The following is a 17,991-nucleotide window of genomic DNA, read 5'->3' on the forward strand; positions in this document are numbered from 1 at the left end:
CCTGCTTTGCCTTGTTATCTTCCGTCCCCTCAGACTCTGGAGCCTCAAGAGTCATGCTTCACCCACTGATCGTCCTGCTTCCTTGACAACCAGACCTCCTTAACTTACCATTCCTGTAGCTTCCCACACCTTGGGGAATCTCAAGGAAGGCACATTGCGCCCTCAATCTTTGCAAAGCACCCGTCAGGGATAGTTAAGCCAGGAATGCCAGAGTCCAGCAGTTTACACAGCGTAGGAGAGGTACAAAAATACAGGGATGCAAGAATCAAATCATGCCTTGATACCCAACTTCTACATAGAGAATAAATACAATTACTGTATTGGCCCGAATATAAGCCGCACTTTCCCCCCAAATTCCTACCGTGAAAAGTTAAAGCATGGCTTATATTCGCAGTCTTATGGTATGCAGCCAAGAGTAGCGAGGAAGGGAACAGCTTATATTCAGATGTTTTTTCTTTTCTCTCCTCCAATTTTAAAGGTGCGGCTTATATTTGGGCCAATATGGTATAACTGGAGATAGAAGGCTGCTGAGCGGCTAAAGCATTTTCTTCTCCCTTTTCCATGCTTGATCTGTGTGTTGCTTTGATCCGTGCAAGCTGCCTCGAGTCCCCTTCTGCGGAAAAAGGCAGTGTATAAATCATGGGGTATTTTTACGCCTTAAAGCATTGTAGATGTTTTTCTTGGTGTTACCTTTCTGCAAACGGCGTTGAGGCGGGCTCTGTTGCCGTTGTTCCAGTCGAGAGGCGTGTGGACTTTAAGGAATAACAAAAAGGCAAGTAAATAAATGTAGGAGCCATAATTGCGTTAATAAATTCTCAGGAGGAGTTTGAGAACATCGAGGAGGCTCTGCCCGACACGGACGTCCTCTACATGACCCGCATCCAGAAGGAGCGCTTCGCCTCAGTCCAGGAGTTTGAGGCGGTGAGTGAGGAAGGGGCCCTGAACTGCTGCCCCCACCCCGTGGCGCCCCCAAGTCCGCTGGCCCTCGGAGGCCCTGAAGCCACCCGGAGGGGATGGGGAAGAGGGTCCCTGGGCGGGAGGGGTGGGGCCACCCCCAGACGCATGCTCACTGGCTGTGCTCCTCTCCCTCCTCAGTGTTTTGGGCAGTTCATCCTGACCCCTCACATCATGACCCGGGCCAAGAAGAAGATGGTGGTGATGCACCCGATGCCCAGGGTCAACGAGATCAGGTGCGCTGGCCAGGGAAATGCTTCAGGGTTCAAAATGGGGTGAAGGGACATTTTGGGTGGAGCCGAGGAATTTGGACGAGTGGTGGACCCAGCGAAGCCCCCATGTAGGAGGATCAAGATCTTTGGGTCGGGGGGGGCGGGTTCATAAGCAGCAGAAGTCCCCAGCTTCTTCCCTGTTTCTTTGCTTCTGGCTGCTTGGAGACTCTGGAGCAGTAGAAGGGGGTGTCAGATGGGGGGGGGTGTAGTTTGGCGATGGGAGCGCCCAGCCTCAGTCGGTCGCCTTGGGATCTGTAGAACCACAGAGCATCAGAGTTGGAAGGGACTCCCAGGGTGTGGCGTTCCCAAAGCAAAGGAAGGATTGAACTCTGATAAAATACACATAGAGGCTTCAACCAGCAAGACTCTGGGAGGGGTGCGTATAATAATAATTCCTCACCACCCTCCGGCCCAGGTCGTTTTATTCCCAAAAGAACTTTTTTACACAGTGTTCGTAAGAAACCCCACGTGGGGACAAAGTTAAAGTTAAAACTACAAAGAGCTAATTTCCTACTTGAGCATGCATATGCAATTCAGAGGAAATAAAAGAGGAAGCGAAGAGGAAGCTTTTAGGAAGGTCATAAACAGCAGTAAACAGGAGAGGACAGAAGGATGGCAAGGAAAGAGTATTTGCCATCTTGTGAACTCTCTTCCTGGCCCCTAAGATCTATCTAAGATTAAACTACATCAAGGTAACCTACTGTCTTTATGTACTGAGGATGCCTGAGGACGCAACTGGCAGCTGGGCTGTGTACGTGACTTGTCAAGCTAGATAAATAGACAGTAGAGGAAATGGCCAGAGATGCAGAAGGTTGTGGGATTTGATCAGAAATTATTGCCAATGAATCGAACCCAGTCAAGGCCATGCTTTCATAGCGGACACAATGGCTTGATGCCTATTTTATAGCGGACACAATGGCTTGATGCCTATTTTATAATTCCTCATCGTAAACCTATCTGATCCCCCCACTCTGGATATTTGCACTCCTACCCCAGGGGTCATCTAGCCCCCCCACCCCCTGCAATGCAGGAACTGGAGCGGAGTTAGAAGAGCGGCCTACCTCGCAGGGCGGGTGGCAAAGCATCTTGCACAGGAGAAGCACATCGTGTGCAGAGCTCTGGGCCCTCGGAAGGGCGAGGGGCGGCAACCTGGGGCACTTGCTGACTTGGTGGCGATCATGACCTCCCCCTGCTTTCTCTCCTTCCAGCGTGGAGGTGGACTCGGACCCGCGCGCCGCCTACTTCCGGCAGGCAGAGAACGGCATGTACATCCGCATGGCCCTGCTGGCCACTGTGCTGGGACGGTACTGAAGCCGCCTGGTGGGGACTCTGGGCCCTGGTCCGCGTTGCCCACCTGGCTCCTCCACCAAAGAGCAAAAAACGGCGCTGCAGGAAGGCAGCCTTGGGACAGCTCCATGCTGGGGGGGGAGCACGGGAACCTGGGGGGGAGCAAGCTCAGGAAAGGCCCCCCCCCTCCCTGCCTCCCCAGCTCTTGTCTTCCAGCCTCCAGGACGGGCTCTGTGGGGCTCTTTGCCTTCCCCTCTTGGGCTGAGCTGCTTCCTGGGCCCAGCCCTGGAGACATTCCTCCTTCCCGAGGACCAAGTTCTGTTCGTTTTGGGTCTGGGTTGGTGGCCCCTTTGGCAGGCTGCAACACCCTTCAGCCCTCGCTGCTTCCCTCGAACGGCCTGCTGCCCGCAGTGACTTTTCTACACATACTAGTGAGCCAAGCGGATCCCTTTGTTTCCGTTTCTTTTTTTTTAATAAAAACTGTTGAATACAACCTACTGCTCTTTTGTGAACTGCTTTGGGGTGCCTGTGTGGCTTTCTTAATCCCACCAGCGTGTACGTTTTATTAATAAATCCGTTCCAGAGAAACGGTTTGCACAGGGATTGGATGATTCTGAGAATTTCCCATGGAGAAAACTCCCCAAGGCCTTCCCAACTAACAAAAGTCAGGGAATAAAATCAGAAACAGTGTTACCATTAAACTACAGTGGTACCTTGGTTCTCAAACGCCTTGGTACTCAAACAACATGGAACCCAAACACTGCAATTCTGGAAATGTGTGTTCTGGTTTGCGAACTTCTTTCGGAAGCCGAACGTGCTCCATTTTGAGTGTTACACTGAGGTCTGTCTGTTTTTTGCTATTCAGTTTGCTTTTTGCGGCTTTTTGGGTTTGTTTCTGTGACTGTCGAACCCAGTTCAGTTACTGATTGACTGCAGTACATTGATTATTGCTTTCATTTTATGAATCAGTGGTCTCATTGGATAGTAAAATCCATGTTAAATGGCTGTTTTAGGGGTTGTTTTTAAAAGTCTGGAAGGGATTAATCCATGTTTCATTACTTTCTATGGTAAAGTGCACCTTGCTTTTGGAACGCTTTGGTTTTGGAACAGACTTCTGGAATGGATTAAGTTTGAGAACCAAGGTACCACTGTACAAACTCTCTCTCTCACACACACAAACAAGCAAGCAAGGAAAGCATGGTTTTGCAGTGCAAAGAGTTGACAAGGGAGCAGGAAGAGGAGGTGAAGGCGATATTACGTGGACTGCAAATGACGATCTGCCTTTGTGACTCTTGTTCAGATATCTGAAACTGAAAAGTGTGAATATATACTGCTACAGCAGCTTGAAAGCACCATAAGGTTTGACATCATTGCGCTTGTTAAGAAACATCGAAAACGCCGTTTCTGCCCACACACCTGGGCCACCTCCAGTCCTCCTTATGGCCCCCTATGAGAGGGAGGCGCCAGGCAAGCCACGGACACCCCCCCCCCAGGGCAGGAAGGGCTCCCCCCAGCCAGGGCTTCCCCTGGGAGACCCAGTCGGCCTGGGAGAGAGCCTGCAGTTCTCCCTTTCTTGGCTCCTGCCCGGGCTCGCTGCTTCTGGCAGAGCCTTTTCCAGGCCAGCATCTCCTCCTTGTTGCGGGAATTGATGTCCAGGTGGGGGGGGGGGTGTTGCCCCTCCAGCAGATCTCCTGCACGCGCAGCCCCCTCCCAAAACCAGCGCAATCACGTGTGGGACATCTTGTTCCACCTGGGGGCAGGTGGGAGTCCTGTCTGGAGGGTCTTCAGTCCAGACCAAGCCTCCTGGCTGCTCTTTTGCTCTGCTCTCCTTGCTTTTGGTCCAAGGGAGCCCTCCGATTTCTCCGCTAACGTCCTCCGGCCCCGCGGCTCCCCCAAACCAGGGACCAGCTGGGCGCGCCAAGGGTTAAGAGCAGCTGAGCCCCTTTCCTAGAGAGGACAGGAAAGGAAGGGCGGGGGCGGGTCTTCCGGAGGCGCCCCTCTTGTCTCCTCCGGTGAGTCTCCCCCTCTTTCCTGGGGGTCCGGCCGTGGGGCGGGGGGGGGGGGCTGCTCCGCCGGGGCCTCTCCCCCCCCCGACCAGGCGAGGGGTCCTGCCATTGGGGGAAGGAGGGGGCGGATAAGCCCCCTTCATGTGGGGGGGGGCAGATAAGCCCTGGGGGGCCGGAAAAGAAACGCAGCCAGTGAGAAGTGGGGGGGGGGCAGCCCAGCCCTGCCTTGGGGAGCCCTGGCAGCTCCGCCTGGAGGGCGGGCCAGCATCCCCTGGGATCCCTCCCTGAGACGGGGGGGGGCAGGAGGACCCCCAAGCACCTGCTCCCTGAAGAGCCCAGACTCACGGGGACAAACTGGGCGCCTGGGGCAAATGTCGAAAATGCTTCTAAATGGTTTTTAATCCCTTGCATTTTAAATTTTAAGATTTGGGACTGAAACTGCCTTGTTTGCGCTAGTCGATGATCTCTGGTGGGCTGGGGACAAAGGGGAGGTGTTTCCTAGCTCTGCTGCGTCTCTTAGAGGCTTTGGATACCATTATTATTATTATTATTAACCTTCCCTTTTCCAACGTTCCCAGGGCAGATGAATTCTACTCCTATTGATCCAGAGCAGAGTAAAACTTAAACATGTTGCAGGATAGACCAGAGGCCACTGTATTTCATCCAGCAGAGCTTTACTGCTACTGAAGGCAAATGAGCCCAAGGGTCACAATTCAGGATTGGCACACATTCAGGATTGGGACTACCCATAAGAAATCCACTTGCAGCAGACTTAACTTAAATTTACAGTAGCTTATAATAATATGTCTAAAGCTTAACACTATACAGTGGTACCTTGGGTTACATACGCTTCAGGTTACAGACTCCTCTAACCCAGAAATAGTAACTCGGGTTAAGAACTTCGCTTCAGGATGAGAACAGAAATCGCGCAGCAGCGGCAGCAGGAGGCCCCATTGGCTAAAGTGGTGCTTCAGGTTAAGAATGGACCTTCAGAACGAATTAAGTACTTAACCCAAGGTACCACTGTATGCAGAATGCCACACGAGAAGGAAGAGGGACAGAAAGAGAAACCCAGGCTCCTTCTGGCCTTACTCTTAAAGTCAGCATGACCTTGACAGAAGAGAGAACAGGGACAGTCTAATCCATCAGTACTCAGCTTCTCTGAAGGAATAACCCAAACATAGAATCATAGAATCATAGAATCATAGAGTTGGAAGAGACCACAAGGGCCATCGAGTCCAACCCCCTGCCAAGCAGGAAACACCATCAGAGCACTCCTGACATATGGTTGTCAAGCCTCTGCTTAAAGACCTCCAAAGTAGGAGACTCCACCACACTCCTTGGCAGCAAATTCCACTGTCGAACAGCTCTTACTGTCAGGAAGTTCTTCCTAATGTTTAGGTGGAATCTTCTTTCTTGTAGTTTGGATCCATTGCTCCGTGTCCGCTTCTCTGGAGCAGCAGAAAACAACCTTTCTCCCTCCTCTATGTGGCATCCTTTTATATATTTGAACATGGCTATCATATCACCCCTTAACCTCCTCTTCTCCAGGCTAAACATGCCCAGCTCCCTTAGCCGTTCCTCATAAGGCATCGTTTCCAGGCCTTTGACCATTTTGGTTGCCCTCCTCTGGACACGTTCCAGTTTGTCAGTGTCCTTCTTGAACTGTGGTGCCCAGAACTGGACACAGTACTCCAGGTGAGGTCTGACCAGAGCAGAATACAGTGGCACTATTACTTCCCTTGATCTAGATGCTATACTCCTATTGATGAGGCCCAGAATTGCATTGGCTTTTTTAGCTGCCGCGTCACACTGTTGGCTCAAGAACCTTCTGCTTGTTTCACACAGAACCTTCCAGAACCCTCTTGAACTAATTAGAACTTCCAGAACCCTCTTGAACTAATTAGAACTTCCAGAACCCTCTTGAACTAATTAGAATAGGAAAGATCTCTACACATCAGATCAATACTTTCTGTACTTAGAAATGCAAACTGACAATGACAACATTAAAACTATATTTAAAACAGGTGAATTCTACTTGACTTGCTTTTTAGCACTGTTCTTTGGCCCCACCTAATAATCGTTGTTGTTGTTGTTGTTGTTGTTTAGTCGTTGAGTCGTGTCCGCCTCTTCGTGACCCCCTGAACCAGAGCACGCCAGGCCCTCCTGTCTTCCACTGCCTCCCGCAGTTTGGTCAAACTCATGCTGGTAGCTTCGAGAACACTGTCCAACCATCTCATCCTCTGCCGTCCCCTTCTCCTTGTGCCCTCCATCTTCCCCAACATCAGGGTCTTTTCCAGGGAGTCTTCTCTTCTCATGAGGTGGCCAAAGGATTGGAGCCTCAGCTTCAGGATCTGTCCTTCCAGTGAGCACTCAGGGCTGATTTCCTTCAGAATGGAGAGGTTGGATCTTCTTGCAGTCCATGGGACTCTCAAGAGTCTCCTCCAGCACCAGAATTCAAAAGCATCCATTCTTCGGCGATCAGCCTTCTTTATGGTCCAGCTCTCACTTCCATACATCACTACTGGGAAAACCAGAGCTTGAACTATACGGACCTTTGTTGGCAAGGTGATGTCTCTGATTTTTAAGATGCTGTCTACGTTTGTCATCGCTTTTCTCCCAAGAAGCAGGCGTCTTTTAATTCCGTGGCTGCTGTCACCATCTGCAGTGATCATGGAGCCCAAGAAAGTAAAATCTCTCACTGCCTCCATTTCTTCCCCTTCTATTTGCCAGGAGGTGATGGGACCAGTGGCCATGATCTTCGTTTTTTTGATAATCATAGTAATAAACTTATATGCCGCCCCTTGGACTGGGTTTCCCAGGCATTCTGGGCAGCTTCCAACAAATTAAAACACAATAAGACAACAAACCTTAAAAACTTCCCTATACAGTGGAACCTCAGGTTACATACTTAATTTGTTCCGGAGGTCCATTCTTAACCTGAAACTGTTCTTAACCTGAAGCACCACTTTAGCTAATGGGGCCTCCTGCTGCCGCTGCACCGCTGCCACACGATTTCTGTTCTTATCCTGAAGCAAAGTTCTTAACCCGAGGTAATATTTCTGGGTTTGCAGAGTTTGTAACCTGAAACGTCTGTAACCTGAGATACCACTGTACCTGGCTGCCTTTAGACGTGCTTTGGCCTCGCCCAGTTAGCCCTTGGGGGGTTGGCCAGCCAATAATCTGGCCCACAGAACAAGAAAAGACCCCACCCAAGTAGTGTGCCTTGAGGACGTTGGGGATTCCAAATGTTAGAAAATAGGACAGAAGCTGGAAGGAAATGGGCCCTGAAGTGGGGGTGGCAGAGGAAGAGAGAGCAACTCTTGAGGGTCCCCAGCTTAAGACCCCAACTATGGGCTAGTGTCTAAATTATATTCACTACAAAATACTCACTTACCCATCATCATTCTGTCTTCGCTTCTTCTCCTGACCTGGTATCAATCTGATAACAGAACAATGTATTTGGTTTGTAGGATTTGTGAGCAACTCTAAATCAGATAGAACTTGACAGAAGACTAAAGGGTTCCTTCCAATTTCTTGGAGGCTTCCTGAGAGCACCAATGGATGAGCAAGACAGTTCCTGGCTGCCCTTCCCCCGGAGATGGAGAGCTGGGTGAGGGAATGTGGAGCAGAGACCAGTTCCCAGGCTGTAGCCCTGGCCGAAGGTTTCCTCTTGAGTCAGGCAGAGGAGAGAAAGCAGGCAGAGCAGCAGGTGAGAGAGATTTTCCCCTGGAAACTCCCAAGGGGCTCAGAACGTACGGCTCACCACCTTTTGGGAAGCAAGGGATGAGATCTGCTCCCCTAAAGTGCTTTCTTCGGTCATTCCTGTTCTAATCCTTCTCCCTATTCTCTGTTTTGATCCTTGTTGCTCTTTCAGGGAAAGGATCTCTTTGCGGAAATGGACCCAGATTCCTCTGAGGCACAGAGGTCTCCCTTGGACACCAGAGGGAGACCACTAGGTAAAGAGGAAGGAGTTTTTCTTCTCATTCTGTGGACCTTGAAACTATCTGTGGGTTCTGTTCATCTTTAGGGGGGGGGAAGCACTTGGGGCCGAGAGCGCCAAGGAGGGGAGATGTATTTTGACCCAAAGTAAGTTTGAAATGAGTACAAATGTCTAAATGCACTTTGCAAGAAAGACTTTTTCTAAGGTCCATCTGTCGCCTGAAATGCGCTGCTGAAGCTCTGAGAGACGCAGGAGCTGATGGCTTCCCTTTGACTTTTGTCTCTCGCAGGTGACCGAAGGATGCCCCCCAGACCTCCTCATCCATCTTTTCATGAGAACGGAGGAGAAGCAGCAGCTGTGGAAACAGATCTGGTATGGGGAAAGTGTCAGAGGTGTGGGGCAGCCAGGGAGCCTCTGGGCCAGAACGAACTTCTCCTGCTCAAAGTTTTTTTTTGTTTCATTCTCTTGATTTTCCATTTTTCTGCTTCATCTCAGCCACCGCCAAGGCGTCCCACGTGAATTCCTGAGATGCATAAAGTCCTTCTACATCAACCTTTAACTTTTCCTGGCCCCTTTTCACACCTTTCACCTCTCCTTCTGTACATTTAGTTTTCTCCTCCACCCCTTTTAACCCAGTTTCCACTCTAGTGGTTCTCACATTTAATTCCTTCATTTCCCTCATCATTTCTAACATTGTATTTTATTTTATTTCCAGTTTGGGTGGCTAATGCACCCACAGTTTCTTTAAAGTTGTTTAAATTCTAGTTTAAATTCTGAAAAAGTATCAGCAAGTTCAGATCTGGGACCCTCTTGCAAAAAAACCTTTCTGCCTGGTTTCATTACTCTTAAATTCAACACCAATATTTTCTCAACCTCAAAGAGCTTTCAAAACAAAGACCCTTTCCCACCAAGTCCCAAGCTGCTTGGCCTTATCTTTTTTTTTTTTTTAATAATATTTTATTAAGTTTTATCGGAGAAGAAATTAAGAAAAAATACAAAAACAGAAAAATACAAAGTTACAAAATACAAAAATACAAACATTAAACACAAAAAGGAAGAAAAAAAAGAAACACATAAAGAAAAAAAAACCAAAACTCCCTCTTTTTTAATGTCTCATCTTTAGTTAACTTATTTTCCTGACTTCCTCACGCCTCCCATTTTTTGTATCCCTTTTTAAAAATTGGTTCAGCAAATTCATATCCAATTAGTTTATCTATTATCAATCCCATCTTACATTTTACCTTGTTGCTAGAACTCCTTCAATTCATTTCAACGTCATCAGCATTCAAAAATTTTGCAGTGTTTCTGTAAGTAAGTTTTGAATTTCCTCCAATCTTCTTCCACCAACTCTTCTCCCTGGTCTCGAATTCTGCCAGTCATTTCCGCCATTTCCATGTAGTCTATTAGTTGCATCTGCCATTCTTCCAAGGTGGGTAGGTCTTGTGTCTTCCAATGCTTTGCGATGAGAATTCTTGCTGCTGCTGTAGCGTACATAAAGAAAGTTCTATCCTTCTTTAACACCGATTGGCCAACTATGCCCAGGAGAAAGGCCTCTGGTTTCTTCGGGAAAGTATATTTAAATACCTTTTTCAGTTCATTATATATCATTTCCCAGAAGGCCTTAATCCTTGGGCACGTCCACCAAAGGTGAAAGAATGTGCCTTCAATTTCTTTGCATTTCCAACATTTATTATCGGGCAAGTGATATATTTTTGCAAGCTTGACTGGAGTCAGGTACCACCTGTACATCATTTTCATAATATTCTCTCTTAGGGCATTACATGCCGTAAATTTAATCCCGGTGGTCCACAACTTCTCCCAGTCAGCAAACATAATGTTATGTCCTATATCTTGTGCCCATTTTATCATTGCAGATTTTACCGTTTCTTCCTCAGTATTCCATTTCAACAGCAGATTGTACATTCTTGATAGTATCTTAGCATTGGGTTCTAACAATTCTGTTTCTAACTTTGATTTTTCCACCTGGAAACCAATTTTTTTATCCAAGTTATAAACCTCTCTTATTTGAAAATAATGTAGCCAGTCTCGCACCTTCTCTTTAAGCTTGTCATAACTCTGCAATTTCAATTTGTCACCTTCCTGTTCTAAAATTTCCCAATATTTTGGCCATTTGGCCTCCATATTAAGTTTTTTCAAAGCTTTCGCTTCCATAGGTGATAGCCACCTTGGGGTTTTACTCTCCAGAAAGTCTTTGTACCTTATCCAGACATTAAACAATGATTTCCTGACAATATGGTTTTTAAATGCCTTATGTGCTTTTACCTTGCCATACCACAAATATGCATGCCACCCAAATATGTTGTCATACCCTTCAAGATCCAAAACATCTGTATTTTCAAGAAGCAGCCATTCCTTCAGCCAGCAAAAAGTTTAAGGTCTGGCAGGGCAAATCCCCCTCTGTCTTTAGCATCAGTAAGTATCTTAAATTTTATTCTGGGCTTTTTGCCCTGCCAGACAAATCTAGATATATCTCTTTGCCACTTCTTGAAACAATCCATCTTGTTGATAATTTGCAATGATTGAAATAAAAATAACATTCTCGGCAATACATTCATCTTGATAACAGCAATTCGACCCAGCAAGGAAAGCTTCAAATTCGACCAAATTTCTAAATCTTTTTTCACTTCTGACCAACATTTCTCATAGTTATCTTTAAATAAATTCACATTCTTAGAAGTCATATTCACCCCCAGGTATTTTACCTTCTTTACTAATGTTAAGTCTGTCTCCCTCTGAAACCTCTCTCTCTCTATCGGCATCAAATTTTTCTCAAGCTGCTTGGCCTTATCAACCCTTTGTCAAGGTCACTTCACAAAACCTGGAAAAATACAGCATTTGGCTAGTTTCCCTTTGTTCTAACCCCTTTACCAACACCTAGTTTTATCCTAGAATTATAAATGAAAGGATCAATCAAATTTACAAATCCAAATTGAAAAGGATAATGGTCTTCCATACATATATACTTTGTCATATTCTAAAATATAAATGTATAGAAATATAGAAATTTATGTTATAAAAGTATAAGACATAGAGGTGTTAAATTAAGAAGTGAAAGAAATATGTAAATAACAGTCTTTTACACAGGGCTATTTAGTATGTAAAATAAAGTAGTCCAAACCGCAAAATTTATCTCAGTTCCAGTTGGTTTAAACAAAAAAGCAAAACACAACAAGAGAATTTGACTCCATTTGCTGATTCTCAATGTCCAGTGAAAATATAGTTTAGTATTCCAACGTAGTTTTAATTCCAAAATCTTTCCAGAATATAATTATAATCCACTTTCTTTGTTCTTGAAACTTGACACAGTATTCAGTCCCAGTTGTTTTCTCCAATCTCTCAAGATTCTTTAAGTTTTAAAAGTATTAATAACTTAACCAATTAATATAAAAAAATCCCTTAGTTCCACCAGGTTTGTTCTCAGTCAGAAATCAGTATGTATCTCCAAATTCCATGCTAATGTAACTGTAGTTGCAGTCTATGTCAAGTCTCAATACGCTCTCAAGTTCAGATCTACTTTAGTTCAAGTTTAATGTTTAAAAAGTCAGTAAAATATCCAAATTGGTATTTAAAAAGCTTTGTATAATCCTTTGTCTTTGTCAGCCATTTGTTGTTGTTTAGTCGTGTCCGCCTCTTTGTGATCCCCTGGACCAGAGCACGCCAGGCCCTCCTGTCTTCCACTGCCTCCCGCAGTTTGGTCAAACTCATGTTCGTAGCTTCAAGAACACTGTCCAAGCATCTCGTCCTCGTTCGTCCCCTTCTCCCATTAGCTGGCTTTAACTCCAAAGGTTGAGCCACAGTTTCCAACTTGTAAAAGTTCTAATGTGGTTAAAATACCCACAGACTGGAGTAGACTTCATTTTTAACCTCCTGTTTTTTGCCGAATTAGTAATAAATTTTCCTTCTCACCTTGCGATCGGTTTGAAATAATTTGGAAAGATAGTCCACTGCTGGCTGGTTCAGAGACTACACTACGCAGAGTCACGATGGTGTGTAGATCGCCGGCTTTTCTCTCGGGTTTCTTGCCCACTCGCCTTTTGGTACAGGGGCAGAGACTGAAGCTACCGAGTTGCCATTTGCTGTCTGCAGGACATCACAACACCTCAAATACCCCTTTGAGGCATTTTGGGGGTGCACCTCGCCTGAGCACTTCCCCCGATCCACTGCAGAGCAGAGTTTGACACAGCTTTCAAACTCGCAGTCCGTTTGCCATTCACACATACCCAGAAGTCCCATTAAATCGTTAAAATAGACAGCCATACCTAAAACGTGCAGCCAAATAATCCCATGAAAAGAACACAACAAGGAATGGGCAAAAAACAACTGAGCAATGTATAGTGGATAATCTTTATGCTGTCTCAGAAGAGGACCTTTTTCCTTTTCCTTCAGGGTCCTCTGTGCTTTGAAGATGTCGCTGTGTATTTCACAGAGGAGGAGTGGGCGTTGCTGGATCCTGACCAGAGAGCTCTGCATAAGGAAGTCATGGAGGAGAATTGTGCGATTGTGGACTCTCTCAGTAAGGCTTCCTGTTGTACCATAATATCTGTTTTAAAATCATGATACATATATAAATATTTTGATGGCACTTGACAGCATCTGGGATTCTCCTTCCCCGCAGCTCACCTTGAATCTACTGTTCTGTCTGCGAATATTCTTGCCCCACATATGCCTTTTTAAACCATGACCAGGCTGGTCTAGGCTGCCCAGACCTTCTTGAATGTAACCTTCCATGTGTTGGCAGAAGTAGCAGCTTCTGTGAGGTTTTCTCCTTTTGCTTCTGTCACTTTCTTGTTGACCAAAGAGACAACTGACCTTGCAGATGGAGGAGAGTCAACAAAGGCAGTGAACCTCGTAGTAAGGCCTTAGATCTAACTCCCTTGAACTCTTCACTGATCACAAACATTCATTAGCAGTCTTCCATAATTTGGGGCTCTATTTCTTCCTGAGGCTCTAATCTGTTTCTCTCTTTGATGCAGGTGGTGATGGATTGAAAATTATGAACAAGGGAGACATTCACAGAGTGGGGAAGGTGTATAAATATTTGGAATGTGGAGAGAGTTATAGTCAGAGCTCCCATTCCACTTCCCATAAAATAAATTCTATTGGGAAGAATCGCTATCAGTGCTTGGAAGGTGGTAAGACATTTCGTCAGAAGAACTGTCTCACTTTCCATCCAAGAACTCACAGCAGGCAGAAACCATATCAGTGCATGGAATGCGGAAAGAGCTTCAGTCAGCGGTCCAATCTCACGACCCATCAAACCATTCATACAGGAGAGAAACCATATCAGTGTTTGGAATGTGGAAAGAACTTCAGGAAGAAAGCTAAGCTTATGGCTCATCAAAGAATTCATACAGGAGAGAAACCATATCAGTGCATGGAATGCGGAAGGCACTTCAGGCAAAGAGCCCATCTCACATCCCACCAAATTATTCACAGTGGGAAGAAATCCCATCACTGTTTGGAATGTGGAAAGAGCTTCAGTTACAGGCATGTGCTCAAGGCCCATCAAAGAATTCATACAGGGGAGAAACCATATCAGTGCTTGGAATGTGGAAAGAGCTTCAGTCAAAGGGTTGCACTCACAGCCCATCAAATAATTCATACAGAAGAGAAACCATATCAGTGCTTGCAATGTGGAAAGAGCTTCCGTCGGAGGTCCCATCTCACTTCCCATCAAATAACTCACAGTGTGGGGAAAACCCATAAGTGCTTGGAATGTGGAAAATGCTTTAATCAGAGATCCTATCTCAATTCCCATCAGAAAGTCCATAGAGGGGAGACACCATATAAGTGCTTGGAATGTGGAAAGAGCTTTAGTCACAAGGCTGTGTTTAAGGCCCATCAAAGAATTCACACAGGGGAAAAACCATATCAGTGCTTGGAATGTGGAAAAAGCTTCAGTCAAAAGGCTGTGCTCACAGCCCATAAAAGCATTCACACAGGTGAAAAACTGTATCAGTGCTCAGAATGTGGAAAGAGCTTCAGTCAGAAAGCCAAGCTCATGGCTCATCAAGGAATTCATACAGGAGAGAGACCTCATAAGTGCTTGGAATGTGGAAAGAGCTTCAGGCAGAGGGGGCATCTAAAGGGTCATCAAAGCATTCATACAAAGGAAAAACCATATCAGTGCTCGGAATGTGGGAAAAGCTTCAGGCGGAAGAATATTCTCACTTCCCATCAAACAATTCACACTGGGGTGAAACCATATCAGTGCTTGGAATGTGGAAAGCAATTCAGTCATAGGTCCCATCTCACATCTCACCAAATAACTCACAGTGGGAAGAAACCCCATCACTGTTTAGAATGTGGAAAGAGCTTCGGTCACAGAGCTGTGCTCAAGGCCCATCAGAGAATTCATACAGGAGAGAAACCATATCAGTGCGTGGAATGTGGAAAGAGCTTCAGTCGGAAGGACCATCTCACTTCCCATCAAACGACTCACACTGGGGTAAAACCATATCAGTGCTTGAAATGTGGAAAGACTTTTAGTCGGAAGGATAGTCTCACTTCACATGAAAGAATTCACAAAAAAGAAGGACCATATAAAAGCTTCAGATGTGAAACGGACTTCATTAAGGGATCCCAGTTCACTTCCCATCAAATAACACACAGTGGTGAGAACCCGTACCAGTGTTTGGAATGTGGGAAGAGCTTCAAGTGGAAGAGAAGTATCATATGCCATCAAAGCATTCATACAGGGGAGAAACCATATCAGTGCTGGGAATGTGGGAAGAGCTTTTCCTGGAAGACAAATCTCATTTCCCATCAGAGAATTCATACAGGGGGGGCACCATATCAGTGTTTGGAATGTGGAAAAACATTCAATCAGAAGTATACCCTTACTTCACATGAAAGAATTCACAGAGGGGAGGGAGGATATAAGTGCTTTGAATGTGGAAGGAGTTTCAGTAGGGGCTCCCAGCTCTCTTCCCATCAAAGAATTCATACAGGGGAGAGACCATATCAGTGCTTGGAATGTGGAAAGAGCTTCAACAGGAAAAAAAGTCTAACGTCCCATCAAATAACTCACTCAGTGGATGAACCCTATCAGTGCTTGGAATGTAGAAAGAGCTTCAAATCAAACAGAAGTCTCACTTTACATCAGAGAATTCATACAGTGGCGAAACCATATCAGTGCCTGGAATGTGGGAAGAGCTTCAGTCGGAATGAACATCTCACTTCCCATAAAACAATTCACAGTGAGGAGAGACCATATCAGTGCTTGGAATGTGGAAAGAGCTTCAAATCAAAGAGAAGTCTCACTTTACATCAAATAATTCATACAGGGGAGAAGCCACATCAGTGCCTGGAATGTGGAAAGAGCTTCAGTCGTAAGGAACATCTCACTTCCCATAAAACAATTCACCGTGAGGAGAGACCATATCAGTGCTTGGAATGTGGAAAGAGCTTCAAATGGAAGAAAAGTTTCACATTCCATCAAAGAATTCATACAGGGGAGAAACCATATCAGTGCTTAGAATGTGGAAAGAGCTTCATGCAGAGGTCTAAGATGACAATCCATCAAAGAACTCACCGCAAGGAGACTCATAGCATTTGAAGATGGCTGACACATCTCCTCTTAATCTCCTCTTTTTGAGACAAAACATATCCAGCTCAGAACTCTGGGTATAGGGTGGTGTATCATTTTGGTCTCCCTCCTCTGCACGTGTTCCAGCTTGACAATATCCTCCTTTTATTGTGGCGTCCAGAACTGGACCCTGTACTCCAGGTGTGTTCTGACCAAGGCAGAAGAAGAAGAAGAAGAAGAAGAAGAGTTTGGATTTGATATCCCGCCTTTCACTCCCTTTAAGGAGTCTCAAAGCGGCTAACAATCTCCTTTCCCTTCCTCCCCCACAACAAACACTCTGTGAGGTGAGTGGGGCTGAGAGACTTCAAAGAAGTGTGACTGGCCCAAGGTCACCCAGCAGCTGCAGGTGGAGGAGCGGAGACGCGAACCCAGTTTCCCAGATTATGAGACTACCGCTCTTAACCACTACACCACACTGGTGTAACATTACTTCTGATGATCAGGACACCAGATGTCTGTTGATGCAGCCTAAAATAACATTAGCTTATTTTACTGCTGCCTCACATTTTTTACTCGTGTTAATCTTGTGGTGTACTACGATCCCTAGGTCCTTTTCACATGTACGGCTGACAAGTCTAGGGTTCATTATAGGAATCAAGGAATTGCAGAGTGCTGAGGGAGCACAAGAGTCATTGTTCAACCCTCTCGCAATGCAGGAATCTCAAGTAAAGCATCCATGACAAATGGCCATCCAAGCTCTGCTGAAAACTTCCAACGAAGGAGAGTCCACCACAGTTTTATGGGTGAATCAGAGGACAAAGGGTATCAGAAAAGATTATGAACATCAGTTACAGCAGCAGGAAACCCATTTTATTTTTATGTTTAAATCCATTCATCCAGGGGGACGTAACTCTGAATTAGACCTCAGTTGTTTTATTTGATTATCTGTATCATTGCTGTTTCTTTGTACTGTGGCTTTAAGCTCGGTCTCCTTGTTATCAGTATCACCTGGGGCTGGCCATATATATTTTTCAAAAAATGTTGTTAGTAACAGTGACTACATAATCGCATGAGCACTGTTCCAGAGTATTTTTCATTCTCATGTATATTATATCCATTCAAAAAAAAAGATTGGGTATATAACCTTTTTATGTTTATAATTTCCACGCTATTTGAAGTTATTGTTATATACGTGCAGGTCATCGTTTGAATATTTTATTTTCAGTTAATGAAGAAATTACACATCTTTCTACTTACGAGTGTTTGTTGAACTAATTGGCTGGTGAAGAACTGAAAGAAACAGTAGTTGCTATCCGGAAACACTGTTCAGCAGTTCAGAGTTGGACATCAGAATTGGACATTTTCCGATTATACAAAGCTTTATAAGCTTGATCTCTGCTGGGTAAAGTCTGGCACCGTGACTTATTCAAGGACTTTCAGAGACTTCCGTTTGATAGTTGTGATGTTTTGCATTATTTCATAAAGTTTTCTATACTGTAATTGTTTCTGGCCATCGTGGTGCTTTCAATATTGCTGTATCTTATCCAATCAGCAGGACAATGTTTTACCTTTGGGAGTTAATGTGACATTAGTTTATGAATAAGGTCTTCTGCAAGGAAAAATGTTTAGAATTTATCAGGCTCCATTAAGCTTGTAGATAGTCCCTTTCTATACAAGTGTATTGTTGTTTAGTCGTTGAGTCGTGTCCGCCTCTTTGTGACCCCCTGGACCAGAGCACGCCAGGCACTCCTGTCTTCCATTGCCTCCTGCAGTTTGGTCAAACTTTGAGAACACTGTCACACCATCTCGTCCTCTGTCATCCCCTTCTCCTTGTGCCCTCCATCTTTCCCAGCATCAGCGTCTTTTCCAGGGAGTCTTCTCTTCTCATGAGGTGGCCAAAGTCTTGGAGCCTCAGCTTCAGGATCTGTCCTTCCAATGAGCACTCAGGGCTGATTTCCTTCAGAATGGATCGGTTTGATC

General features: G+C 45.5%; 3 protein-coding genes across 6 annotated transcripts in view; all 3 read left to right on the top strand.

The window, feature by feature from the left end:
- CAD (carbamoyl-phosphate synthetase 2, aspartate transcarbamylase, and dihydroorotase) overlaps positions 1 to 2,984 on the top strand; it is a 44,557-nt gene extending 41,573 nt beyond the window's left edge. For both annotated transcript variants that reach the window (XM_081188308.1, XM_081188309.1), the window contains 3 exons: positions 820 to 921; positions 1,096 to 1,190; positions 2,435 to 2,984. In XM_081188308.1, the coding sequence (XP_081044434.1) occupies positions 820 to 921; positions 1,096 to 1,190; positions 2,435 to 2,537 (300 nt within the window). In that variant the 3' untranslated portion in view covers positions 2,538 to 2,984. The remainder of the gene's footprint in view (positions 1 to 819; positions 922 to 1,095; positions 1,191 to 2,434) is intronic.
- LOC308583947 (uncharacterized protein) overlaps positions 1 to 17,991 on the top strand; it is a 37,764-nt gene that overhangs the window by 2,610 nt on the left and 17,163 nt on the right. The window lies entirely within an intron of this gene.
- On the top strand, positions 4,482 to 16,365 carry LOC308583950 (uncharacterized protein). 3 transcript variants are annotated; one of them, XM_081188459.1, is made up of 6 exons: positions 4,482 to 4,525; positions 7,993 to 8,231; positions 8,403 to 8,478; positions 8,752 to 8,834; positions 12,870 to 12,996; positions 13,457 to 16,365. In XM_081188459.1, the coding sequence occupies exons 2-6, from the start codon at positions 8,121 to 8,123 to the stop codon at positions 16,039 to 16,041; spliced, it is 2,982 nt and encodes a 993-aa protein (XP_081044585.1). In that variant the 5' UTR covers positions 4,482 to 4,525; positions 7,993 to 8,120; the 3' UTR covers positions 16,042 to 16,365. The 3 variants fall into 3 exon arrangements, with proteins under 3 accessions (XP_081044585.1, XP_081044584.1, XP_081044586.1); XM_081188458.1 differs by having other exon boundaries at positions 8,397 to 8,478; positions 13,457 to 16,364; XM_081188460.1 differs by lacking the exon at positions 7,993 to 8,231 and having other exon boundaries at positions 4,507 to 4,524; positions 8,415 to 8,478; positions 13,457 to 16,364.

Source organism: Podarcis bocagei, assembly GCF_964188305.1.
Source record: "Podarcis bocagei genome assembly, chromosome: 3".
Lineage (NCBI taxonomy): Eukaryota > Metazoa > Chordata > Lepidosauria > Squamata > Lacertidae > Podarcis > Podarcis bocagei.